At 37.0% G+C, this 27,072-nt stretch overlaps 5 protein-coding genes across 6 annotated transcripts in view; 3 read left to right on the top strand and 2 right to left on the bottom strand.

Annotated features, from left to right (window-relative positions):
* The window catches only part of LOC120412386 (probable serine/threonine-protein kinase DDB_G0272282), a 31,039-nt gene extending 28,313 nt beyond the window's left edge, over positions 1-2,726 (top strand). For both annotated transcript variants that reach the window (XM_039572823.2, XM_052709585.1), the window contains exon 7: positions 1,740-2,726. In XM_039572823.2, coding sequence (XP_039428757.1) covers positions 1,740-2,352 — 613 coding nt within the window. In that variant the 3' untranslated portion in view covers positions 2,353-2,726. The remainder of the gene's footprint in view (positions 1-1,739) is intronic.
* Positions 2,727-6,351: 3,625 nt separating this feature from the next.
* Positions 6,352-14,096, bottom strand: LOC120412432 (collagenase-like). Its single transcript, XM_039572891.2, has 2 exons — positions 13,032-14,096; positions 6,352-7,080 (listed from the first exon to the last, which is right to left on the bottom strand). The coding sequence occupies exons 1-2, from the start codon at positions 13,569-13,571 to the stop codon at positions 6,787-6,789; spliced, it is 834 nt and encodes a 277-aa protein (XP_039428825.1). The 5' UTR covers positions 13,572-14,096; the 3' UTR covers positions 6,352-6,786.
* A 986-nt stretch (positions 14,097-15,082) lies between these two features.
* LOC120412371 (putative odorant receptor 83c) lies at positions 15,083-16,855 on the top strand. Its single transcript, XM_039572792.2, has 5 exons — positions 15,083-15,368; positions 15,426-15,943; positions 16,003-16,192; positions 16,255-16,410; positions 16,463-16,855. Exons 1-5 carry the CDS (start codon positions 15,111-15,113, stop codon positions 16,523-16,525), a joined length of 1,185 nt encoding a protein of 394 aa, XP_039428726.1. The 5' UTR covers positions 15,083-15,110; the 3' UTR covers positions 16,526-16,855.
* Positions 16,856-19,869: 3,014 nt separating this feature from the next.
* Positions 19,870-21,433, top strand: LOC120412378 (odorant receptor 67d-like). The gene is made up of 5 exons (XM_039572804.2): positions 19,870-20,199; positions 20,261-20,778; positions 20,834-21,023; positions 21,084-21,239; positions 21,300-21,433. The coding sequence occupies exons 1-5, from the start codon at positions 19,942-19,944 to the stop codon at positions 21,360-21,362; spliced, it is 1,185 nt and encodes a 394-aa protein (XP_039428738.1). The 5' UTR covers positions 19,870-19,941; the 3' UTR covers positions 21,363-21,433.
* A 13-nt stretch (positions 21,434-21,446) lies between these two features.
* LOC120412413 (collagenase-like) lies at positions 21,447-22,380 on the bottom strand. The gene has a single exon (XM_039572876.2). It carries the CDS (start codon positions 22,273-22,275, stop codon positions 21,493-21,495), a length of 783 nt encoding a protein of 260 aa, XP_039428810.1. The 5' UTR covers positions 22,276-22,380; the 3' UTR covers positions 21,447-21,492.
* Between the last annotated feature and the right edge of the window lie 4,692 nt (positions 22,381-27,072).

The raw sequence follows: 27,072 nt of genomic DNA, 5'->3' as shown, positions 1-27,072 counted from the left end.
TTTATTCTTAAATTTTTAAAATTCCGAAATTCTTAATTTTTTACTCTTGAATTTTAAATTTTGAGAATTTTGGAAAAAAAAGTAAGAATTGCGAGGTTTTCGTATATTTGTATTTCTAAATTTCTTGATTGCAGATTTTTAAAACTTTTGAAATTTTGACTTGTAATTTCGGAAATTTTTCAGTTCTAAAATTTTAAAATTTTGAGCTATTGCTTTAAAAATGCTTTAATATCAAAATTATTATTCAATGCTGCATGTTATTTATTTTAAATTTCCAAATTTCAGATATTAAAAATTGTTGAAATTTCCTTTTATTTTTTTAAATTTTGTTATTTGAAATTTCTAAAATGTTTGTTTTTTCACATTTTTAAATTTTTATTTTTGAATTATTTGTATTGTTGAATTTCAAAATTTCAGATTATTATTGAATTTTCATTAATGAAATACAGTGGACTCTCTCGTTATCGATATTAAAGGGACCGCCGAGAGCGGGATTTATCATTTTATGGAACGAAAAATCAAAGCAATCTATTTGAAGGGACTGAAAAATTTATTCACAGCTGGAGCAATATTGATATCGAGAAGATCGACAGCCAGAGAGTCCACTCTAGATATTTGTATGATTATTGTCTAGTTTATTTTCACTCTTGTTTGCTTCATTTCGGTCCCGCCAATGTGGATCAATCGGACAGCGCAGGGGACTCATAATCCACAGGTTGCGACATGATGGCCGACAGCTATAAAGACAACTTCTTTTTTTTTACTCCATTTCGACCAAAAAACTAAATCTGTCCTTTTAATTTCAAAATTCGGCGGAGATTTTCAATATTATTATATCGAAACGTTTGTACTTATCACAAAATTATTAAAACGTTGGTGATTATCAGTCATATTCAAAAAGGAAAATTCCAAATATTTGATTTTTCTTCAAAACATTTCGCAAACAAGCACCGCGCAAATAAACGTCAAACGCCACTTTCCGTTTCTGTTACTTTTCAGCTGTGTACCGCTTAAGAAAAACCTTTTCGTGGCCCTTTTCCTTGACCATTTCTTGGGCGTTTTTTTATATGGAGTTTGCGTTCCTTCCGATCTGCGTATCAGCCTTTAAGAAGCATCGCTTCCATTCAAAGAAGTAGTTTAACGACAGACAAAAAATCATAAGTCCGCGATTTTTTTTAATTTTTCAGCCGAGGTTTTTGGATTAGATGGCCTCTGCTGATTTCGTGGGAACTGCTCTTTTTTTTAAATCCACGGGCTAAACAATTCATACAGTTTGATGTTTTCAATAAAAAAAAAACCTGTTGATCATTTTTGTCCAAATTCAATCCATTTCAAAGGTCCATCTTTCCGGTTAAATTTACATGGTAGGCCTGGCCATATTGGCTTGGCATTTTCCTGGATGCTTTCATAATATTGACCGATATGAGATCAGAATCGTTTTGTTAAATCGATTTCGGTAGATCGTGGTAGATTTTCTTATAGGAAAAACTGATAGCGGTAGAACGCAGTGGACCCTTTTCTACCACATTTTTTTGTGTGATCAATGTGGTAGATGCTTTGGTGGAATTTTGACAATTCGAATTATCTCAAGAAAATCCAGCACTATCTTCCTAATTCAGTTTAACAATACGGCTTAGATTTAAGGTTACAAAATTTTAAAAAATTCATTCATACCCCGTAAATATTGAAAGACAAACCTTTTTGCTAAAAAAAACTCCTCTTCCTCTCTTCTCTTCCAGAGTGCCCCACGGCGTTCACCGCGCGCCCGGAACGCTAGGTTCACCCTCAGGCGTTCCCAACAAGCAATTCAAGAAGATCGTCACTACCAAGTACCGGTTGCCGGGTTCCTCAGTCGGTGGCTCTTCCAGCAGCAGTTTTACCACCGCCGGTAACAACCGTCACGTAATCACCTCGGCCGATGGCGTCAAACGGTTGCGGACCGCCACCGGGATGGAGATCATCTCCAAACTGCCCACCAAGCTTCCCCAGGACACGGTCGTATCGGTGGAGGGTGCCAAGCAGCAGCAGCAGTCGACGTCCTCGCTGTCCAGTGGGATCGTGCCGATTTCGACGGTGAGTTCCTCGGGCCAGCAGCGGCTGGTAAGTAGCAATTCGAATTTATCTTCCAATTCCGCGCTGGGGAGTTCCGCGTCGTCGTCGATGACGTTGGGCGAGCTGGAACGGCACTTCCTCGAGCTGAAAAAGCAAACCGATGATCTGCGCAAACAGTTTGAGCTGTCGCAGAAGCAGAACGAAGAGTACCGAGCGCGGGTGGACAAGCTCGAGAAGGAGGTGCAAACGCTGAAGCAGAGTAGTAGTAATAATCCTAACAATTTTATAGAGATAGTTTAGAAACGGTTGAGATGTTGGCAGGGCTAGAGGGGAGAGGGCGATAGTGTGAGGTAAAAGTGGCGCGAAGGATTCAGTTTAGAGATTATTTATTACGGTAAAATGTTTTCCGACGTTGGGAGGGGAATGCGAACAGTACAACGCGTTGGTTGTATTTCGGTTATATATTTTTATAGGAAAACACTGTGCTGCAATTATTACGGTACGCAAAGTTGAAGACAGCTCTCGACAGGAAACAAACAAGAATATTAAAAACAACACACTAATAACTGCTATTATTACGCAAACAAGTACGCGCTCATCTCCTAACTTCCGTTTTGGGCGGAAATCGGGACCGAAAATCCCGAATGTTCGCGCGCATAATGTCCCAATTCCACTTATCCACAAAAAGGCCAAGAATCGTGGTTTTACTAGTACCTAAGGTTTAACACAAACTGTACAGCAGCGCGCAGCTGATGGCATTTCTCTCCGCGAATGTGCGACGTTGTTGCGCTTTCTGAATCGAACTGGGGGTGGCACAAAAAGCATGATTTTCAAAATTATTTTTCGTCTTAGAAATAATTATTTATGCTATTTTTTTAACGGTCAAAACCCGAGAGCTTGAAGTTTAAAATCAAATGTGTATGCGTATGGATGGACATAGAATTTTTTCTCACTCACTTTTCTTGGAACTAATTCGACAAATTTTGCCCAGATCTGCCCAGATTATTTCAAAACTAGTTATTGCAAATCAACTGCACTATTGTATAATGCCATTAACACCAAATTTATTATTTGAATGTTAAAATTTTGGCTTGTAATATATTTTTTGATTTGTTCTACACTGAAAAAAAAAATAAAAGTACCAAATTCCTAAATTTTGGGAATTTGGGCTCCTTTCCTTATTAAGTAATCCAAAAAACCCGATTACTAAATAAGGAAAAGAGGCAAAATTCCTAGAATAAAGGAATTTGGTACTATTTTTTTATTTCAGTGTAGGAAACAAAAAATGACAACTTTTTTGCTAGATTTTAGGTTGCACCATCCATCTTATATCGGAGATGAGTCTAAAAAAAATCTTTGAGAAAAAAAATATCGTCAGCAACCTTTCTAGAGTTCTTTTTCAAAAAAATCAATGCATCATGGATTTCCTATGTTCCTATGACCTTTGAAAAAAGTAAGCGAGATTTCAAAAAATAAAAAAAAATATAACGAATGCATCTTTGCCGACTGGAGCGCGCAACCATTCGCGAGCGAGTACGACACGCACCCCGGCTTGCTCAATCGTTTCACTCGGCGAAACAAATATTATCCTTTTCACTCAGATCTTTTCAAACATGCACGAATCAAAATGATCATCGTTCGGTCAAAACGTTCATCGTTCGATCAAAACGTTCATCGTTTGTGCAAAACGAGGGAGAATTGAGAGAAAAATTACCGGTCTCTTTTCGCTCAGTTCTCTCCCATTTATCATCGAATTCCTTCATTTTCTTGAAATTCGCGTCCTACTTCCTACTCCCTGATTCCTGTTTGTGTCATTTTACATGCATTTGAGTTCATCGCTTATCAATTTGAGTTCATTGTAAGTGCTCGTTTGAGAACCTACCAATGAAATCGAGAATACTTTGTGAATTTCTTTTTCTACTCCGTCTTCAGTCGGCTTTGAGTATTTTCAGTCGGCTTTGAGTGACTTAACGAAATCGCTGATATGTTTCTTCGCTGTACTACCCGATTGGAGTGAGAGGGAGAGCAACGAGAGAGTGTTCAGTAGCGATTGATGTGGAAGTGACAAATGGTAGGAATACATCAGTGCAGTTTTTCGTCGCGCTAGATTTGCGCTTGCGAGTGACTGAGTCTTTTTGGAGCAATCAGAACCCTTGTTGCAAAGTCAAATTTGACATTTTATGATATTTGCTTTGTTATTTTTTTTTTTGTTCAATTCAAAGATTTTTCGTGAAAACAATGGTTCCTGCAAAAAAATATTTTGGAAGAGCGGAGAAATTTCCTTCAATTTTCTTTTTTTTTACTTTGTTGGTCGGACTGTTGTTTGCTGAGATACTGACTCTGGAAGCTTTCAAAAAATGTAATAGATAGTTTTTCTCATTTTCACTTAATTAACCTTCATTTTGCAACTAGCGATAGCTCGGAAACTAGGTACCTATTAAATTTTCTATGTAAAATTTTATTTTCTTTATTCGCTGTTTCTTTTAATAAAAATAAATTCGAAATTTGTAAATAAAGGACTAATATCACTTATTTTTCATATTTTGAAATGTTGGGCTTTAATTTTAAATTTCGAAATTATTTTTAATATAAAGGAACAGACAATTTCACCAAAGTTTCATATTTTAATGTTGGAAATCGAGTCAATAGTTTCCGTTATTTCGTGTTGAAAAATTAGGTCTAATTCGCAAGTTCCGAAACAATGAGCAGTTCTCTACGAAACTGGTCTTTTTTCTTTAGCTTTAATTTTTTGATCCGTCTTAAACTTTTTTGGTGTCTTCGGTATGTCTAAAGAAGCCATTTTGCATCATTAGTTTGTCCATATAATTTTCCATATAAATTTGGCAGCTGTCCATACAAAAATGATACATGAAAATTAAAAAATCTGTATCTTTCGATCGAATTTTTTGATCGATCTCTGGTGGTTTGGCAAAGTTGTTGGTATGAATAAGGACTACACTGAAAAAAAAATATACACGGTAAAATTTTTTTGGTGATTTTTTATTTCACTTTTTGTCACTAAAACTTGATTTGCAAAAAATACCTATTTTTTATTTTCTGATATGTTTTAGGAGACATAAAACGCCAACTTTTCAGAAATTTTCAGAACGGACAAAAAATCTTTGACCGAGCTATGATTTTTGAACAAATACAGATTTAAAAAAAAAATCTAAATATTGTTCGCAAAAATTTTGGAACTAATTTTTTCGATGTAAAATCGATTTTGCAATCAAAAAGTACCTTAGTGAAATTTTGAAAAAGTGCACCGTTTTCAAATTATAGCCATTTTCATGTAATTTTATTTTGAAAAAAGTCGCAGTTTTTCATTTTTTAAATTAGTGCAAACGTTTGCCCACTTTTGAAAAAAATATTTTTGAAAGGCTGAGAAAATTATCTATATTTTGCTTTTTTTAAACTTTGCTGATACGACCCATATTTGCTGAAATATTGCCATGCAAAGGTTTAAAACAGGAAAATTGATGTTTTCTAAGTCTCACCCAAACAACCCATCATTTCCTAACGTCGATATCTCAGCAACTAATGGTCCGGATTTTCAATGTTTAAATATGAAATGAAAAATTTCCGATCTTTTCGAAAACAATATTTTTGAAAAAAAAAATCAGTCAAGCAAGACTGAAATTTCACAAGGTGATTATTTTCATTACATTTTACTATTTACATAGAAACCCCATAGCACATTTTCCAATAACTTCGTAGCCGTCCTACGTGAGAGTTAAGTACACTAGTTGCTAGAAAAAAGCTGGAAGAAGAGCGTGTGACTGACAAGTTAGTGCACCTATCACTAACGTGCCCAGCTCCTCGAGGAAGGGGGGAAAATAATATGGACGTTTTGCAAATTACGTCGGTTATGGAAACCCCCTGACCAAGGCAGTTGCCTATCGAATAATCTTCTTTCTTTTGCACCAATTCTATTTTTTCTGTTTCTTAGTAAATTTAAAACTTGTTATTTATATTTTGATTTTTTTTGCATGATTTTACAAAAATCATTCAAATTTGAAACAAACTGATAATGCGATAATGCCACACTTGTTCCGATCCAGAACCGCAACAACACGCGCGCTTCTCCTATTATTGTTTACAGGTAACGAAATCCGTTAATAAAATTATACAATAGAAGAAAAAACAAGCAAAAGCAATCCCCACTTGCCCTTGTATGATTTCGTTCCAAGCGAGCGAAAAGAGCGCCAGATTTCCTTTCCTTTCTGTTTCGGGTTGAACACAAAATTAGAATGCAACTACCTCGGATTTACACACTGTCTAAATTGTTCAAGTTTGTTGAAGTGAAACGGGGGTGTTTTATTCGGTTTTTTGAAGTAATCTGAACCGTTAGACTTATACGAAAAGAGTAAAAATTTAATTATTTCCGAGTGAAGAAAAAATAACGCTTTAATAAAAAAAAGAAGAAGAAAGAGAATCGCTAAGAGGTTTTAGATTAACAAATTTCACATTACAAATAAAACAAGGCAAATCATTGGATAAATCGTTCGCTCTTTATGTTCTTTTTTTCTTCCTCCAAGGGGTGTAAATACAATTAGGTTGAGAAAGATACTGTGTATAGCCTTTAAGATGATTATATATATTATATACTTTTAAAGAAAAAGTCGCTCTAAAAGTCGAAAACAGAATAAAAATGCTAATTAAAATTAGAAAAAAAAAACTCTAACGTAACTAGCCAATTTGCGCACGGTAGAGAGTAATGAGAAATGTGTCCCATTATTGCGACTCGGTCGTCGTTCCTTCGCCCGATCCCGCCGCCACTCCGGTTTTGTTCCGAATCCACTCGGTGAACTCCGTCACGCGGGCAAACGCCACCGGGAGGCGTCGCTCGCAGCCAATGGCGCTGCCGAAGCTGACCACCCCGATCAGGGTGCGATCGTCCTCGAGCACGAGCGGACCGCCGGAGTCGCCGTTGCACGTGGACTGACGGTTCTCGCCCCGGGTGCAAATCGTCGAGGGTTGAATCGTTCCCGGGCCGTACAGCAGCATGCATTCGGTGTTGGAGATGACCTGTGAAATATTTGACGATTAATAAAAATTTAAAAAATAAGAAATTTAAACAATCTTATAGTTTAAGAAAAACTAAAAATGACTCCAACCAAATGACATATCCAACAATAACCCGGGCAGACGGTAATAACAAAATTCATGCCGTTTCAATAACAAATACTGTTTAAAATAACAGAAAGTGTTATGGATTCTTCTTGAAAAATCCATTTTAGCATAAGAGTTGAATAACAGTTTATGTTATCATAACAAAATTTGTTATTGGTCTGATATTGATTGAAAGCAAAAACAACTTGGGAATAACATGTTTTGTTATGGAAGAATAACTCCAACTGTTATTGGGATTATCGAATTAGTTGTTAAAATAACAAAAAATAATAACAAAATTGTTCGAAAAATAACTAAAAATGTTATTAGTTTGTTATTGCAATAACAACCCAATAACAAAAAAATCATAACGATGAATAACAAATCTTGTTACAAAGAACATAAAATGTTATTGGCCTAGTATTTTCAAACATCAAAAAATGTTTTTTGCAGATTCAAGAATTTAAGATGTTTCTTAAGTTCAAGAACTAAAATTATTTAAGAAATTCAAGAATACAAGATATTTAAAAAATCCGTTTTACTGAAAGTTTTACGAATTTTTCTCCACTTTTGGTGGTCGATTCTTCATGCATAAATAGACCGATGGCCCAAATTTGAGCCAAATTGACCATGTATGAAAATCAATAAAAAAATGAGTGCATTTTGCTTTGATGAAAATTTCGGCAAATTTGGTGATTTTTTTTAACAAATTGGAACTTTTTCTGCTCAAAAATAGTAATTTTTACCGTCATGTTGCTCTACAAAATCTCTGAATCTGCATCGGTTTTGCTGAAATTTTTAGCAGGGCTATGTTTTGACACCCAAAGATGCTTTCTTTGATTGAAAATGCAACTCGGATTTGTTTTTATCGATTGTCATATCTGGGGGCGAAAAGGGCGCATAAGCATTTTTACAGCTGGAACTATTTTGCAAATTCCGAGACAACAGGTTACTATTTAACAAACCCCACAGTGTTGGAAGATAGCTGGAGAGGCCAGTTATTGTTCAACACTTTTAGTTTTATGAAAAAGTTGAAATTAGCCTAACAATTAGCAAAACAGTTCAAACTGTCAAAATGCTCATCAGCCCTTTTCTCATGTTGCTGCAGATATTATGCCTGGCTGGATAATTCAACATTCTGCGGTTCTAAAGGGCATGCTTTGCATATTTCAGATGTGCACCGTTTGCATGCCAATTCTTAAACCTATTTCAAGTTTCAACTAGTGATTTGTTTGTGCAATTTCCTAAAAGATTATGTTTTTATTTTTATGATTTTTTACTCAGCCAAGTCAAAGTTAATAAAAACATAAAACAGTTCAAAAAATATTTGAAATTTCAAGAAAAGTTAGTTCCAATATACTCTTTTTAATTTAATTTAAAGCACATCAAAAATTTTTTTGCCGAAAGATTTCGTTAAGGGGAAATTCTCTACGAAATTGGTCGATTTCGACCATTTTTATTTTTTGTCTTTTTTAAATTGGCTCAAACTTTGTGGGGGCCTTCACTATCACCAAAGAAGCCATTTTATGTCATAGGTTCACCCATACCCATACCCATGCCCAAAGTTGTAGATATTGATGAGGACTATTCAGAAAAAAGTACACGGAAAAAATGTGATTTTTAATTAAAAATTTTGGCGACGAATCATTTTTTTAAGAAGGGATTTTTGTAAAAAATAGAAAAAAAAATCTTGTACTTAGAATTTGTTGACCTCTTTTTTTATGTAAAATCGAATTTGCAATCGAAAAGTATTTTACAGTTTTTTTTTTATTAAGTGCACCGTTTTCAAAATATAGCCATTCAAAGTTAAATTTGGTCCAAAATATTACGGTTTTTTCATTTTTTAAAGACAGTGTCCAGATTGTCCATTCCTGAAAATATTTTTTTCGAAAGGTTCAGAAAATTTCCTACAATTTTGTTTAAAATATCAATGTTATACATAAATACATAAAAACTAGTCGGAAAAATTTTGATCCATAATTCTGAATGGATTTAACGGTGCACATCATCCAGAGCTTTTGCACCCAGATTTTTGTTACAGACATTTTAATATCATCAAAACTACAAGTACTATCGATTTTTTTTTCATCCCTTAAAGTACTGTCCATAAAGTAATTTACAACCATGTTTGAATAATTTTACAATCCCTGTGCACCCTTAAAGATGCGGGGTTTTGTCCCCTAAAATGTTCAATGTTTGTCCCGTTTAATATTAGTATGCAGTCTGCAAAGACGGTGTGTATAAAAAAAACATATGAAAAAATTTCAATGATTCAAAGTACGGATTTTGGGAAATAATTTTTTTTAATATAATTTTAAAGTTAATTTAAAACGTTACTTAATCCACCCTTAGGTGGTTGGCGCCTTCCTCACATTTAAAGGGTGCTACCCAAAATGCAAAAAGTGCGTAAATAACACTTAAGTGCTTATAACTTTTGATAGGGTTGTCAGATCTTCAATGTTTTGGACGCATTAGAAAGGTCTTTTTAATACGCAACCTACGATAGGTCGCATGAGAAATCCGGACAACGTTTCCATCAAAATATCTGAGATCCGGCCTCCAAAAAGTGCATAACTTACCCTGAAGTGCTTATAACTTTTGATAGGGTTGTCAGATCTTCAATGTTTTGGACGCGTTGGAAAGGTCTTTTGAATACCTATCCAACGATAGGGTGCATGAGAGATCCGGAAAGCATTTTCATCAAAATATCTGAGATCCGGCCTCGAAAAAGTGCGTAAATAACACTTAAGTGCTTATAACTTTTGATAGATTTGTCAGATCTTCAATGTCTTTGACGCATTGGAAAGGTCTTGTAAATACCTTTCTGAAAATGTATAGTATGACGGGTTTTCTTACAAAAACCACCCTTTTTACAATCTTCCGGACTTTTGTTTAAATCGTTTTTTTAGCATAACTTTTGAAGTACTTAAGAGGCAGTATTTGTAAATATTGCTCGGTTTGTTCTAAAGGTCGTATCGAGGTGCTCCGATTTGGATGAAACTTTCAGCGTTTGTTTGTCTATGGAAAGTAGGAGGAAAGTGGGGTAAAACGGGCTTTGAAGTTTGAGGTCAAAAAAACATAAAAAATCTTAAAATTGCTCGCATTTCCGTAAAACTTCATCAATTCCAACTCTCTAAGATGCATTCGAAAGGTCTTTTGAAGCACTTCAAAATGTGCCATAGACATCCAGGATTGGTTTGACTTTTTCTCTTAGCTTTTGCAAATTACTGTCAAAAATGGATTTTTTTAACCTTAATATCTTTTTCCAACAGCCTCTAACACCCATACTCCTATAGATCAAAAGATATGTAATTTCATGCACTATAAGCCTATGGAATTAACTTTTTGGCCAATCGCAGTTTTTCTCATAGTTTTTCAATTTTTCTAGAACAAACAATTTACAACGTTAGTTTTTGCCCTGTAGGCTTCCATAGCGGCACTTTTTGGTCTCAATTTTGTCATATTCGGAATCTTCGGACAATTTCACGTAAGTTAGAAGTATTTGAATTGTAATTTTGATTTTAAAAATAACTAAAAAAAAACATTGTTGAAAAAAGAAATAGATTTTATTTACCCTATGATCCATACGTCAAATGCTGTATCAAGTAGACGAAAACCTGTTTTGTTAAAAAATATTTTAATTCATTCAAAATGGCAATTTTTCCAATCAAATTTACAACTCTAATACTTCTAATTTACGTGAAATTGTCCGAGGATTTCGAATATGACAAAATTTAGACCAAAAAATGCCGCTATGGCGGCCTACAGGGCAAAACTAACGTTGTAAAATGTTTGTTATAGAAAAATCAAAAAACCATGAGAAAAACTGCGATTGGCTAAAAAGTTAATACCATAGGCTAATAGTCCATGAAATTACCTATCTTTTGACCTATAGGAGTATGGGTGTTAGAGGCTGTTGGAAAAAGATATTAAGGTTTTAAAAAAATCCATTTTTGACAGTAATTTTCAAAAGCTAAGAGAAAAAGTCAAACCAATTCTGGATGTCTATAGCACATTTTGAAGTGCTTCAAAAGTCCTTTCAAATGCATCTACGAGAGTTGGAATTGATGAAGTTTTACGGAAATGCAAGCAATTTTATGATTTTTTATGTTTTTTCGACCTCAAACTTCAAAGCCCGTTTTACCCCACTTTCCTTTGTCGTAGAGGGCTCATAGTCGGCATGAGTTCATCTCATGTATAGATAAACAAACAAAGTTTCATCCAAATCGGAGCACCTCGATACGTCCTGTTACACATTGGAGAAAAACTCGCTCTTAACTAAAGTGCATAATTTTTAATAGCGACTTAGGCCGATGCAAATATTTAAAAAAGTTTTTGTCCCTCGGCCCTGGCCGAGGTCAAGGGGGGGGGGCAAAAAAATAAAAAAATATAAAAATTTAAATAACAAGCCATAGTCTTCAAATTTAAATGAAAAAAGTGTTTTAAAATGCATTTTACACTAGTTCAGTTGTTTTGCAATCTCTAGTTTTCAAAAAATCCTAGATCTGACAAAAATAAAAATTGTATCGAAAAAAAAAAAGATTTTGCATCGAAAATTTTCAAAAAAAAATTATGATTTTTTAATAAACCCAAACATGCTAAAAATGATTTTAAACGCAGAAGAATGTATTTTAATTTGTTTTAAGCTGGTTGCACTTGAATTTTCATTGAAATTTTGAAGTTTATTGTAAAAATATTTTTTTTGCCCCCTGATTTTTCGGGCCAATTTTGAAGGGGGGGGGTGACAAAAACTTTTAAAAATATTTGTACCAGCCTTATGGGACCCCTACACGGATCGAATGACGCCAAAACGGACAAAATCGGTTCAGCCAATGTCGAGATAATCGAGTGACAATTTTTTGATCAACATACCACCACACACACAGACATTTGCTCAGAATTTGATTCTGAGTCGATAGGTATACATGAAGGTGGGTCTAGGAGGTCTAATTGAGAAGTTAATTTTTTGAGTGATTTTATAGCCTTTCCTCAGTAACGTGAGGAAGGCAAAAATAAACAATTTTTTTCGTGTACTATTTCTTTCTGAGTAGTCTTCATCAATACCTATATTTTTGCCGAAGACATCAAATCAATCAAAAAATTCCTTGAAAAGAGACAGATTTTCACCATTTTTGTTTGAACAGCTGCTAAAATTTTATGGAGACATGTATGGGTGAACTAGAGCGTCCGATTTCCCGGGAAACGGGAAATTTTCAAGGAATTTTTCCGGGAAATACCGGGAAAAAAATGCAGAAAAAATTTCATCCCGGTAAATACTTTTTTCCAGGACAAATCTGACTGGTTTCAGTCCATCAATAAATTGATAAGCATGAAATTTACATCAGAATTTTTTTTTCACTTGACATACCATTTTTATGCAATCACAATTCAAAGTTTTCAAATATTAGGAGCGAATTTTTGATGTTTGCATTTTTTGGGTACCCTTGATATAATAAAAAGTAGTTTTTGAATGATTTTTTAATGATTCAGCCTAATAAATGACTTCGGTTGAAAGAACTTTCGTAATTTTTGTTGTCCAACAAATAACCAAACTCTATTCCCAGTTGTGGATGGTTCAGAAAATAATATCATCTGGAATAAACCTTGACATGAAATTTTTAGACGGTCTGACGAAGTTCAATAAGAACAGTAAATTGAATTGAAATCCCGGGAAATCCCGCGGGAATTTTTTTCCCGGGACGGGAAATTGGACGCTCTAGGGTGAACCAATGACACAAAATGGCTTCTTTGGTGATAGGAAAGGCCCCCACAAAGTTTGAGCCAAATAAAAAAATATAAATCCATTTCCGAGTTTGGCACAGAATTGCTCAAAGGTGACTTTAAACTTAAAGAGGTTCAACACTAACCTTAAGTGGCGCGTACTGCAACCGCTGAGCCGCTCCACCCCGGTCCTTCGTTTTGCCCCACCCACTAGCGATCGCCATCCGCCGGTTGTAGTCGTCGTGTCCCGTCGGCAGTGCCACCGGCCGAATCCGGTCGCTAAACGGCACCCGCTGCGGCAGCTTTATCACCGCAATGTCGTTCGAAACCGACTCCCGCCGGTACTCCTCGTGCCGGATAAACTCCGTCGAGTTGAGCACCGTCCGTCCGTCGCCCCCCTCCGGCTCCTTAAACTCGACCGCCCCCAAGTGCACCTCGAACGAGCTGGCCCCCTCCACGCAGTGTCCGGCCGTCAGGACCCACTCCTCGGAGATCAGACTTCCGCCGCACAGGGCTCGACCCTTCTCCATCTGAATGCGCAACATGGCCTGGTACGGGAACTGGCCCAGCTCGGCGTCCTTCCCGGCGACGATCCGGGGTGACTCGGACGGGTGGGATCGAACGGGAGCGGGTATCGCTAACATCAGGACCGCGACCACCAGGAACCTCCAGTAATTGTGGGTCATGGTGAGAAAATTGGCTCCAAACCGTTCCGCTAACGCTAACGAACTGTCGATTGCTCGGGCTTGGTTCGCACCTTAATATTGGCGACCAAATTGTGTTAATTGTGAAATTTAGCATAAGTAAAAAAAACGAAACAAGTGAAGCCCTGTGGATTCCTTATCAATGTGAACCTCGGGAGGGGGTTGTCGAAGGGCGTCGGTTGGTAAAAGTATGATTAGTTGACAATTTGCAATTATTTCCGGTTCGCTTTGGTTGATATCGTATGATGAATGGAGCATAAATTGTGCTGTTTTGTGCGACTTTGGTTAACGATTCACGTATGGACTAGTTTTCATCAAGTTGTTTATTTTTTGTTTGTCTTCACACAGCTCACTGCACTGTTTAAGTTCTTACAAAACCAGGGCTTTAGAGTCGAAGATTTGTTGACTTCGACTCCCTACATCTTCAAGAACCGGGACTATTTACTCAGCAAGTTTGTTTTAAGATTTTGAATTCGATTCCCCTAAATTGCTGTATTCAGCCTCGCAAACATAAATAAAATCATTACTCGAAGCGTTTGGTACGGTATGTCCACGCATCCTTCCTCTCTATCTGCGTTCAACACTACGCAGTAGGGCTGGTCGCTTTGATTTGTATTACACGGGTTTGGAAGTCAGCAATTGAAGTTTTTTTTAAGTCTCACCTAAAGAACTCCCCATTTTCTAATGACAGTTATCTCAGCAACTACCTAATGGTCAAATTTTCAATGTTAAAAAATTAAACATTTTCGAAATTTTCTTTTTTTTTCATAGATTTTTTGCTGAGTTTTTTTTTTTACACCAACTATTCAAAACCGACAAATACTCAATGTATGTAAATCTAAAACAAACTTCTTAATTTTCCTGAAACTAGTGCGTCCATTCCGGGAATTCCCGGAATGTTATTGAACTTTTCATCAAAAACCCTTCAGAGGGTCCACTATCGAAAAGGGGTCCACTAATGGATAACGTACCCTGGTAGATTAAAATTACTTTCACATGCTAGAAATTCATACCTGCACTGCAAGGCTGGATGCAATCGAAACTTCGCAAATTTTGTAAATGTCCGGAACGTAAAACGCCGAAAAGTTAATGACCCGATGGTCGCACAACCATTCACAGCGGTTCCGGTTCTCCAGTTGAATTTTTAGTTCTAAGTCGAAAAGTCGAACCCGACGAAATCCGCCAATCGCCGAATGAAAACCAAATTGTACTCAAACATTTCGCGAGAGCTGCTAAGCTAGAGCGCCATCGAAAGTCGATGCATCGTGAAGGGTTATGCTCTGTTCGAAGAAGTGTTCAGCAAGTGTTTGTTTTGCTACCGTAGTTCGATACTGGTTTTTAAATGAGATAATTAGATCCCCTCCTTCTAAGCAGTTTTTTGTGGTTGGAGTAACTTAATTATGTTATAAATTTCTGATTACACTATAATTATCTCATTATTAACAACAGGATAAAACTAAAAATAAACTCAACCTGGAACCATTTGAACCTTTGCAGCAGTAAAGACCGCAAATCGTCAGGATGCACAGGCTACCGACCATTCCCAAGTTTACCAAGTCCTGGGAAATGTTTGAGTACAATTTGCTCTTTGTGCGCAGGCTGGTGGATTTTGTCGGGTTGGATTTCATGATTGAAAACTACAAGTTCAACTGGAGGACCGGATCGGCAGTGTTTTTTTGTGTAACGGTTACGAGTCTTTCGTTATACAATATTGTTTATTACTATCCGGACATGTACAGGGTTTGCGAAGTTGCGGTTCCTTTAACTATTACGTTACAGGTATGTCATGAGGAAATTACTATTGTTTTAAAAATGTTAACGAGTTGTGCCTAATAGAACGCCGTTAAACTATACTATGGATACAACCATCGGCATTTCTACCTGGAGACATACGATCGCATTCGGCAGCTGCATTTGAAGCATCAAAACCACGAACGGAACCACGAAAAATTGCTTCTGTTGATAGAACGGATTCATGTGTTATCTAAACTTATGACCATTGTTTACTTTTGTGGAGGCTTGTCCTATCTCTTTTATCCAATATTTATGCATTTCTATTATCAGGAGTGGGTTCTTGCTCTTGCCCTCAGAATTCCTTTCGTTGATCCGGATTCGACTGTTGGTTACTCAATTACCAGTCTGTTTCATTTAACGTTGATAATCATTGGAATCACGGGAATATCGGCAGCTGATATTGTGATCACCCTAATGGTAGGCAGCCTAATTGGATTTGTTGATGTGTTCACCAACGAAATGCACGAATTGGACCAGATGTTGGATTCGAGCGAAAGGAATGAAAAGTGTGTTCGCGAAAAAGTCAGGTCGATTTGTCTTCAACATCAACACTTAATTGAGTAGGTGTTTGTCGAAGTCTTCATCACTGCCCGCACATTATTCTATTCTTTTCTTCTAGATATGAATCCGATCTTGACGAAAGATATATCGTTATTTGCTTTGTCCAGATTTTTACATCAGTCGCTGCTCTCGTCATTGCACTTTTCCTCGTATATACGATACAATTTATTCCGGGATACGTGCTAGTGCTGGCAGGTTTTATTCAACTTTTTCAGCTTTGCGTACTCGGAACAATATTGACGGTAAAGGTACAACAAAAAAAGCTTCCAAATGTCGAACGAAAATAAAACCTTAATAAATTCAATTACAGAATGAACAGATAACCGAAGCAACGTACAACCTTCGCTGGTACCTTTTGGAAAGATCTGAGCAAAAGTGTATTTTGCAAATGCTACATAAAAGCCAACACTTTGTCGAGATGTCCGTTGGAGGGTTTGCACCGCTTAATCTGGAGACCTTTGTTGCGGTAATTTTAAGTGCAACGTAGGTTTGGATTATTTATATTAATTTTCTTCCAGATTATGAATCGAATCTATTCATATTTTATGATGCTGATACAATTTATAGAACAAGAAGAATGAACATACTACACAAGAATTGCTTTGTTGCAAACATGCTTAAAACGGAACGATAAAGTATTGCGATAATCAGTGTTGATAAAATTTAGTGTCCAGTAGGGAGGTCAAAATCCGGGCTTTCTCGGGGCTACCCATCACTAAACTGATTTCCAAATTTGAGCTCATTCTGACCCTCCCTCTAATCGCTTGAAGTTTGTATGGAAAAAATCGGCAAAATATATTAAGAAAAGCAACTGTTTCAGTTTTTTACCTGTGGAGGGCGCAATATCCATCCAATCTTTATCAATTCTCAGATGTAGAACCTTCTTTAAACTTTGAACAACTTTTCCGAAGACGCCACATTTTTAGGATTTTTTGCTGAACAAAATGGAAAATGGGTCAATACCCCATTTTAAAATTAAAAGTCTAAAAAAATATATTCGGGGCCATTCGAGAGTTAAAACTGTATTTTTATCGAATTCCTTGGACAATTTCCTAGATATAAAATGCAATCTTAAAAACGTTACTTAATCCACCAGAAGGTGGTTGCTGCCTTCCTCAGAAAAGCCTTGCAACCACACAGTATGAATCTTTAGCTAACGCCTAATTAGCAAAGACTAAGGCTACCAATTCTTGCTGAGCAAAAATCCGTATACTTTACCGATATGACACCATGGTATAACAAAAAATGGCAAGGAATTATTTAGATAAATTTGGAATTTGGGAATTAAAAATATGTTTGTTAAACGTTTAAAAGTTTATGAAATGTTAAGTTTGCTTTTACGGACAATATCGTTGTCAGTGTTTTCACGAAAACATTTCTAGTGTTTTTATTAGAAAGATCCTATAAATACAAGCACAACACAAGGTTTACACAAGATTTAGAAAGCCTTTGGATCTTTTATTTGATAAATATGTTTTGTAAGGAATTTTACAGAACAATTATTGACAATCAAGTTTGAACTGAGGAAAACCCGGAAAATTATGCAAGTTACAAAAAATCCTTACAGTTGGTAGCCTTAGTAAAGACACTATACATTTGACCCTTTTTGTATCGACCAAAACAGTTTTTTTAGCATAACTTTCAAAGTAATGCACCAAATGATCAAATGATATTCAAAAATTGACTTAGAGAACCTCAAGACGGATCTAAAAAAATAGATCGGGACAAAATCGGTTGATCCAGTTCCGAGAAAATTTAGTGAGAAAAAAATTCTGCGTCCATCCACAAGCACAGACATTTACTTAGAATTTGATTCTGAGTCGATATGTATACGTAAAGGTATATCTTGGAGGCTTATCACATTCTTTTTTTTTGAAAATTTCTTTTTTTCCCGGGTTCAGTAGGTCATTTTGATCAACTTTTGTTCTACGAAAAACTTAACTTCTCTTGTTTTATGTTTTCTTGTTTCATTTTTAGTATTGATGTTTGCATTTATCTTGCTTAGTTTAGGTTTGTTTCTGATAGTATTTGGATATCGTTATCAATTGTCTATTAAGTTTTTTCATGTTTTTACAGCCACTTTTAGATTATATTTTTTGCATGTGTTTTTTACTTTAGACCGAAACCATTATCATTTAAATTGTAGAAAATACGCAGAGCCATAGTCTGGAACACTACAAAAATTACTGCATAGGGTAGAGTAGTCATCAATGAGACACGGGGAACAATGATAAAATTGCTCTCACAAGTCGTAGTTTCAACCAATCAGGCACATAATTTGGGGCAACGGTATGTCTACTGGATACACGTCTACAATAATAGTGGCTTTGGTTATGGACGCTCCCTTGAAAAGTTATTCATAAATGTTTGATTCTGGGGTGTAAAAGTGAATTATGGACAAAAAATACTTTTTCGCTCGTAGGCTGCCATTTACACCTAAACTTATATTTCTTCAAATTTCTTTCGACGTTCCATAGGGATTGAGTTGGGCTACAATGTCCTTTCATCAGGTTTGGCCAAAATTTAGAAAATACCCAGAATCCAGGGCTGTCTCATTGTTCCCCACTCATTTCAGCCCATGGGTAACAATGAGACACTTCGATTTTTCTTCATTAAACTTTTCAAAATCTATGGAAATCTTTCAAAACATGAATTTAAAGAGATTTTTTGCATATTTATAGGGTTTTAACTACATTTAACCAAAAATACAAAGTTATTTGGTATATATATATGGATTTTACAAAATTTAAATACTTTTTAGTATAACATTTGTTAATTAAAGTTTCATGTTGGCAAAATTGCTCTAAAATGTTTAAGGCAAGTCACCTGCAATGGAACAATACAAAAACATGATGTTTTACTAGAAAAGTATTGATTTTCGTAGAGTGTCTCATTGTTCCTGCCAAGTGCGTCTACAATGAGACAGTTGTATAACTCTGGCTGTAAGTGTCGGATCGATCTCATATTTTGGTCAATGTTAGAACACATTAAAGAAAGAAAATGCAACAAAAAGCTAATTAAAACATGCTGATGAAAAAATTAGAAAAATCGTTGAAAGTTGAAAACCAAAAGAGTCTCATTGATGACTACCCTACCCTACCTATTTTTACACAAAATATAGAAAATGTTAGTGAAAAACACAGCCAAAGTCGACTCCAAAAAAGTTCAAAGTTCAAGAGTTCTTCTTTCCAATACCTTTTGGAGATCGAAAATTGGTTGAAAATTGATTTTTGGAGAATTTTTTAATCGAAGCCCGTCTAGATGTGGTGTAGGGTTGTAGAGGGTTCCTCAGTGAAGAAGGCGAACAATATATTGCTCTAATGGCTGCGAAGTTATGAGTAATAGAAAAAAAAGTTTTAAGAAAATTTGAGGGACGACCCAATCGGCACCAAATTTTGAGATTTATGTTAACTATCGCTAGATGAACGTTCTCCTTTAGTTTGGTACAAATCGGTTAAGGTCGAGTCCAAAAATCATTTACGTCGTGGCCGGAAATCATTGATCAACGGAGATTTTCATATCTCTACTTGGAACAGGAGTAGAAATGCGTTATGATATAAAGTGTCACCTTAAAATTCTCGTACGTAATAAAACATTGATACCAGATCAGAAACCCTACCATACTATCATATCCAAGCTGACAAGCTTCGAACGGGTCTCAACAGCAGCCGTTGGTCGCAAAGTTTGCTTAGGGCGTATCCCAGACCATTTAGTCATTTAATGATCAATCATCAGTTTAGCTTCTCATCTGGCGTCTACTGACGAAGTATGGTCCTGGATTGTTTGGTATCAAGAGGGAGAGTTTGTTTCACTATACATACGATACCGGTATTTAATGAGTTTATTAGTCTACCACTTTGAAAATTACTTAATAACCCCTGACTATTTATTTAACATCTAGAGGAACTATAATTAACTCATTATCTCTCGCAAAGCAAACATTTCTTCGTGTCCTTGCCAGCAGTAAAGACCTTGTTAAAAACTGCATACCTTCAGGATGCACAGACTGCCGACAATACCCAAGTTCACCAAATCATGGGAAATGTTCGAGTACAATCTACTGTTCGTGCGACGGCTGGTGGACTTTGTCGGGTTAGATTTCATGATCGAAAACTACAAATTCAACTGGAGAACCGGTTCGGCGGTATTTTTCTGCGTGACCGTTTTAAGCCTTTCTCTGTATAGTACGGCATTTTACTACCCGGACATGTATAAGATTTGCGAAGTGTCGATACCCTTGAGTATCTGCCTGCAGGTACGGATAGGTCACCGTTAATGCTTTGACAAATTACTTCTTTTTCTTTTTGATTTAATAGAGTGCATTTAAGCTTTACTATGGATACAGACATCGTCATTTTTACCTGGAAACGTACGATCGCATTCGGCAGCTGCATTTGAAACATCAAAACCATGAGGAAAATAACGCAAAATTGCTTCTTTTGATAGAGAGGATTCATGTGTTATCCAAGCTGATGACCTTGTTGTACACTTGCGGAGGTTTATCTTATCTGGCTTATCCAGTACTGATGCACTTTATGTATCAGGAAAGAGTGCTTGCACTTGCCCTAAGAATTCCTTTCGTTGATGCAGATTCCACTACCGGTTACATAATTACCAACCTTTATCATGTCGTTTTGATTATCGTCGGTTGTGCGGGAATATCGGCTTCTGATATCGTGATCACCCTAATGGTGGGCAGCCTGGTTGGGTTCGTTGATGTGTTCACCAGCGATATGATCGACTTGGACCGGATGTTAGATTCGGGGGATGGAAATGAAGAGTTCATTCGGGATAAAGTAAAATCTATTTGTGGACAACACCAGCACATAATAGAGTGAGATTGGAATTGAATTTTTCCACTTTCAAAACTAATTACATGCTTTTTGCAGATATGAGTCTGATCTTGACGAAAGATACATCGTAATTTGCTTTGTTCAAGTCTTTACGTCCATCTCTGGCGTCGTAGTGGCTCTATTTCTGGTGTACATGATACAATTTATTCCTGGATATATGCTAGTGCTTGCGTCGTTTGTTCAGTTACTACAACTTTGTCTGCTTGGAACAGTGCTGACTGTAAAGGTGAATTTTCCTACTCCCAGTTGAAGCAACGCTAAATTGAACACTCAAATTCATTTTCAGAACGAACAGATAACCGAAGCAGCGTACAACCTTCGCTGGTATCTGTTGAGAAAATCTGAGCAAAAGTGTATTTTGCAAATGCTTCATAAAAGCCAGAGCTTTGTTGAGATGACCGTTGGAGGGTTTGCACCGCTTAATCTGGAGACCTTCGTTTCGGTAATTCTGAACACTAGGAAGTATTTGCACTCTTTTCTACGGTTTTTTTTTAATTTTCAGATTATGAACAAAATATATACATATTTCATGATGCTGATACAATTTTTGGAACAGGAAGAGTAATTTTACCACGCAAAATTTATAAATATGATTCAAGTTCAAGCTTCAAGATAAAAATAAATTAAATATTTTCGAAAGGTCCTAAAAATCGCTTTAATTATTTTTTATTTATAAATCGATTGTAAGTTACGCCCTACTGTGGCTCCGGCATTCCGGTCTTGTTACGGATCCAGTCCACGTACTCGGTAATGCGTGCAAACGCCACCGGCAGCCGCTTCTCGCAACCAATAATGTGCCCAAAGCTGGTCGCCCCAATCAGCGTGTGGTCATCCTCGAGCACCAGTGGCCCTCCGGAATCGCCGTTGCACGTGGACTTGCGTTCCTCGTTGTGGGTGCACAGGGTCGTCGGTTGGACCGTTCCCGGGTACAGCAGCGAACACTCGTTGTTGGATATGACCTTCAGGGACACGTACTGCAGGCGGTCCGCGATTCCACCCCGGTCCTTGGTCTTGCCCCAGCCACTTGCGATCGCCATCCGGCGGTTGTAGTCGTCGTGGCCGGTCGGAAGTGCCACCGGTTGAATGCGATCGTTGAACTCGACCTTCTGGGGAAGCTTCACCAACGCCACGTCGTTCGAAGCGGTGCCCGGGTCGTAATCTTCGTGACGGATAAACTCCGTGGAATTCTGCACCACTCGACCGTCTCCGCCAGCTGGTTCCCGGAATTCGACCGCTCCCAGGGTGACCAGAATCGATTGAGCATCTTCGACGCAGTGGCCAGCGGTTAGGACCCATTCGTCACACAACAAACTTCCGCCGCACAGGGACCGTTCCTTGCCCATCTGGATGATCAGCATGGCTTGGTAGGGAAATTGGCCGGGTGCCGCATCCGATCCGCCAATGATCCGGGGTGATCCGGAATAAACGGATCTAAAAATGGCTGCCAAAGCCAACAGGAACACCGCCCACGTGTGCATAGTTAAGCTACGATCCTAACTGCTCCACTAACGGTTACAAACTGTCGATGGAATCCTACTAGGGTCTCGTTTAATATTCGCTGAAATCATTCAATTAATTGAGTTAATTGCATAACTAAGCCTTTGCATATCGACGTCGTCGTGCTATCTTGTCGCACCCGCCATTTCGACGTTCCGAGAAAAACGCGTTTTAATGTTTGACCTTGAATAAACAAAAACGAAAGCACGCAATGTAAACAATAACAAACACGTTTTGTTTGGCTGACCATTCTGTGCATTGTCCCGAAGTTTGGTTGAAGTTGGTTGCTGGAGTCCCGAGTTATAATTACAAATGTTTACGGCTGTCTAACTTGTACGTGCGTCAAACGCGTTCTGACCTGAAATCTCTTTGGCCAGTTGTCGCACTTACATCAATTTTCAGGGAGTGACAAGATAGCACGACAAGATTGAAACTACTTTCATATGTAAAGTGACAAAAATGCACGGAGTTTTTTTTTCGGATTTCGTTGAATATCTCAGGATTGAAATCGAATTTTGGGGATCTGTGAAGGTCAAAATGTGAGGCATTGTGAGCTGCACAAAATAGCGTTCTTAACTCAATTTGGCCCAAAATGCACGTACGACAAGTTAGCACGACGGCGACGATATGCTGATAAAAGGTACAACAATAGTTATCAAAAGTTGTTTGTTGGTAGCAATAGGCTTCAAAGCACATGCTACTAATCGCAAAGTGCAATTAATTTTCTATTCATTTATTTAAGGTTCATTCACTATGGTGTCACCTTAAATAAATAAACAACAACATTCACTTGACGGCAAAATAAAGGTATTGCAAAAATTGTTTTATTGGATGGATTGTAAGCAATCAATAGTAGGCCTGTTACTATGGGCAGGGGGAGTAGAATGGACCATGGGGGCAGAATGGGCCACCCTTGGTTTTGGGCTTTAGAATGGATTTAGACCAACTTGCCTTACAAGGGTCTTATTGAGGTTTTGCAGCGCGACTGTATTTCAAATGTAGGTGGCGCCAAAATGAGGTTACTTGCCAAAAATCGTATTCCTTTCTGCTGAATTGAAGAACAAAATTGCTTATTTCTCATGATTCCCTGCATCAGTCTCAATGAAACTGGTTGCAAAAGACGAGAAAAAGTTTTTGCTTTAAAATAATGAACATCAATTTTTGGCCGCTCAAAAATGTGTGAACTTTTTCTTCAAAAAACATGTTTTGGAACACGAAAAAATGAGTTTCCCCGTATATATCAATGAAATGAACAGTTATGTAGTTGATAACAGATGTGTTAACGTATATTAAACAATTTTTATTGATTTTTGACAGACTTTCTTGCCAAATAGTCCAAATTACTATCTTTTTCTAAATGTACAGTTTTCTCATAGAAAAATCAAACAGGGAGGCCTCTACTGTTTGGTTGAGGTCACTTGCGTCGTGTGTTTGCTCCGTTAGAAAATCATTGATTTTGAGGTGGAATTGAGCCGGCCCGTGTCGAGTTAGTGTTTAATCGGTCGAATAAGTTGTGTGGCTTTGTGATTAATTGGAGTTAATGTGAATTCAAGTGTTTTAGACGCATTTTAATCGAATTTTGTTTCAATGAATTTTAGCTTTGTTTACGTTTTTTTCATGTGAGCTTTCAGTTCGTTTCAGTTTCCGTTGTTCCTGTAGTTAATGTCAAATCAAAAGAGCGAGAGCTTTCGCTGGTGAGAGAGGAGGAAGAAAAGCTTTCTCGTTTTTGTTTTGCTTTCATTGATTGGTGTGAGTTGAGTGCGGTTTGGTTGAAAGAGGTTGAAAGGGTTGCGCGTTGACTTTTCCTGCGGTCGGCGGTGATTTTTTCTTTGAAGAAAGAAGTGAGACGATCAGTTGCATGCAAGTTCTGTGTGTGTTGCTGTGGAGCAGAAGGAGAAGCAGAAGTGTGTTGGCGTGAACAACGAGATGCGGTAGTGTTGGTCTGACGATGACCGCTGCGACAGATTTGGCCGTAGGAAAGCGATGTAAAAGTGTGCTTTCAGTGTGCAAAGCAACCGGGTGAGCGAATTCCAATTGGAATATACTTGTATGTGTGTGAAGTGTGAATGGAATTCAATTTATTTTCAGAATTTGCTTTTCATATAAGAAAAGATTTAAAAAGCAAATGATAAAAATGGAGTTCAAGCTTTTTTTTGCATTATTACCCATGTCGCCTTATTTTTATGTAACGTAACACTTGGCAAAAAATTATGACACTTGAACAGTAATTACAACTAGTTGGTTTTTGTGTGTGATTGGTTGTGTGAGTTAATGAATGAGTGTGTATAGTATTAACTAATAACTTGGTTACAGGGCAAGATAACTGTGATTTTCAGAGAAAAACGCGTACGATTAGTTTAACAATATCATCGCAAAGTATTCCGTCTGTCTCGGTTTTGCTATTTACCTACTTACAGTCATTCAGGTTCAATCTTTCCACAGCCGGCTGTCTAAGAATGAACGTTTTAGATAATTTAAACTTCATTCACTGAATACAAATAATACCGGCGGTCGTTTAATGTTCATTATAACTCAATTGCAAGCTGAAGATTGTGATTTTATGCGTATATTTTGCGATGCCTCGCAGTCGCAGGATTTTTCGCGTTCGGCGTCGGAGTGCAACAACAACAAAACTTTATCATACTATTTCAGCTCGATAAACATCGTAATTCGTCATTCGATTCGTAAACTTTAAACTTGTTTAAATTATCTAAACATCAATCATTTAAAACTCGTAAAAACATCTCAATTTAAAAGTAACACTGCTTAATTCTTCAATTTTAATTACAAATGATCTTGGTTCTATCTTTCCACAGCCGGCTGTCTAAGATTAAACCATTTTATTTAAAATTTAACTACCGATAAACGGGAAATGTCTCATCCGCAGCATCCGATTGCATGCCTTGAGAATAAAATATAATACCTTTCAACAAACACTATGATTTTGGGTCGCATCATCATCTTCTATGATGAATCCTGACCAAACACCCTATCCTACTAACAAATTTTTCAGGTTCCTGGCGCTTGTGGGGTGTAAGCACAGAGTAAATCAGCTGCCCTAGTAGCAACCTGCGCTAACTAACATTCCCGTCCCTTAAAATCGAGATCTACAAACTGACATGGCGGGCGCCGTTGGTGGCCAATGACTGTTACCTATTCGCAACTGATCTTGTTTTGGCAATCATGGTGTTTTATCTTTTCAGCGCATTCATACATGCTGTTGATAAGGGAAATACCACTTGATAGTCGAAGCCTATGATCAGTAGTGCTGAAAGGATATTACGGTTCTGTTCAGCAACGGAGAAGGACAACCATGGGTGGTCTCTCATGCTCATGCTCATGCTCATGCTCAGTTTTCTCATAGAAAAATCAAACAAATATTGGAAAGTTGTACACCAAATTGTTGGAAATACTTTTTCTCATCCGAATCTGGCATAAGTTTTATAAAAATGTTGATTATGAAGGGAAAAACACATAGCATAGCATAGCATAGCATAGCATTACGGGTCTGCACCACGCTGTAGGGGGTGCCACAATGGTCAATTCAATATTCTTAGACAATTTGATTGCTGCCCGGTACAACCAAAAATATCTAAGAACGGAAATTTCCACACTGTGCTCCAAGGCTACGCCCATACAGTCCCGTGGGGATTTGGGAGGGGATGTTTTTGTTGTTCACTAGTGGCAAAAGTGCAGGGAACCCATGCGACTTTTAAAAGTGAACGGAATATTTTTAGGAGGTTTGGAATGGGGGTTAGAGGAATTTCATCGGGCCGATGAAAATGGTTGAATGCGTAATGTATTACATGATTTGGATGTTTGTAATTGTAAATGTTAGTCTGTAGTGTATTATCTAATAAGCATATAGTTTTGTAATAATAATAATAATAATAAATATTATAAATATGGTAAATAAAATAAATTTAAATATAATCAAGATGATTCCAGGAAGCTGTAAAAAATAGCAGTAAATTAAAATCTAAATGCTCCAGATGGTTCCCATGCTGTTTTAGAAAGATTCGTTAATTTAAGCAATTTGATGATATATGGTATGAGGAGATGGTATGTTACAGGAAAGGTATAGGATGAGGAATAATATGAACATGTAAATAAATAATCATTTAAAATACAAATGCTCCTGATGGTTCCCTTGCTGTTTTAGTAAGTGTCGTTAGTTTATGTAATTTGATCATATATGGTGAGAGGAAATGAGGATATAAAGGAAAGCAATACGAAAAAAAAAAATAATTTGAACATTCAAATAAATTTACATATCAGCAGCTAAATTGAAATTAATTCCAGGAAGCTGTAAAAAATAGCAAAAATTTTAAAACAAATGCTCCAGATCGATCCATTGCTGTTTTTTAAAGCATCGTTAGTTCATGCAATTTAAATGTATATTTTATGGGAAAATAGTATGATAGAGGATTAGAAAAATATAAATAAATCATATAGTGAATACCCAAGTAACCAAACAGCACTAAAACAAGTCAGTGTTCAGCACTACAAGCGCTTTACCAGCTGCGGATTATTTCTAACAAGTTTAGACATCTGCACTAAAAGCGCTTTTACAGCTGATTTGCGATCGGTTTTGGACTTTATATTTCTGATTTCCAGCTAGCCTCTACTGTTGTTGATCCAACCCTGCACAAAACGTCAAAAAAATTGAGAGAAGCAAAAATGTGGCTCTCTCTATTTCCCCTCCCCCTCTTCTGATCTATTTTTGGTTTGTTTACTACCACGTTACCGACTCAGCTGTCCGTGTGGGGAAGAGCCGA

Source organism: Culex pipiens, chromosome 3, assembly GCF_016801865.2.
Source record: "Culex pipiens pallens isolate TS chromosome 3, TS_CPP_V2, whole genome shotgun sequence".
In the NCBI taxonomy this organism is placed as follows: domain Eukaryota; kingdom Metazoa; phylum Arthropoda; class Insecta; order Diptera; family Culicidae; genus Culex; species Culex pipiens.
Note: the sequence above shows the minus strand (reverse complement) of the source record. Positions and strands in the feature narration are given on the sequence as shown.

What these genes read in the sequence shown, in the direction of transcription:
- LOC120412413 (XM_039572876.2), bottom strand. Translation starts at nt 22,275, where the DNA reads ATGCACACGTGGGCGGTGTTCCTGTTGGCTTTGGCAGCCATTTTTAGA.
- LOC120412432 (XM_039572891.2), bottom strand. Translation starts at nt 13,571, where the DNA reads ATGACCCACAATTACTGGAGGTTCCTGGTGGTCGCGGTCCTGATGTTA. An exon ending in TGCAGTACGCGCCACTTAAG is followed by an intron (nt 7,081 to 13,031) that starts GTTAGTGTTGAA and finishes AATATTTCACAG; the next exon opens with GTCATCTCCAACACCGAATG.
- LOC120412371 (XM_039572792.2), top strand. Translation starts at nt 15,111, where the DNA reads ATGCACAGGCTACCGACCATTCCCAAGTTTACCAAGTCCTGGGAAATG. An exon ending in CAACATCAACACTTAATTGA is followed by an intron (nt 15,944 to 16,002) that starts GTAGGTGTTTGT and finishes CTTTTCTTCTAG; the next exon opens with ATATGAATCCGATCTTGACG. An exon ending in ATCTGGAGACCTTTGTTGCG is followed by an intron (nt 16,411 to 16,462) that starts GTAATTTTAAGT and finishes ATTTTCTTCCAG; the next exon opens with ATTATGAATCGAATCTATTC.
- LOC120412378 (XM_039572804.2), top strand. Translation starts at nt 19,942, where the DNA reads ATGCACAGACTGCCGACAATACCCAAGTTCACCAAATCATGGGAAATG. An exon ending in CAACACCAGCACATAATAGA is followed by an intron (nt 20,779 to 20,833) that starts GTGAGATTGGAA and finishes TGCTTTTTGCAG; the next exon opens with ATATGAGTCTGATCTTGACG. An exon ending in GAACAGTGCTGACTGTAAAG is followed by an intron (nt 21,024 to 21,083) that starts GTGAATTTTCCT and finishes ATTCATTTTCAG; the next exon opens with AACGAACAGATAACCGAAGC.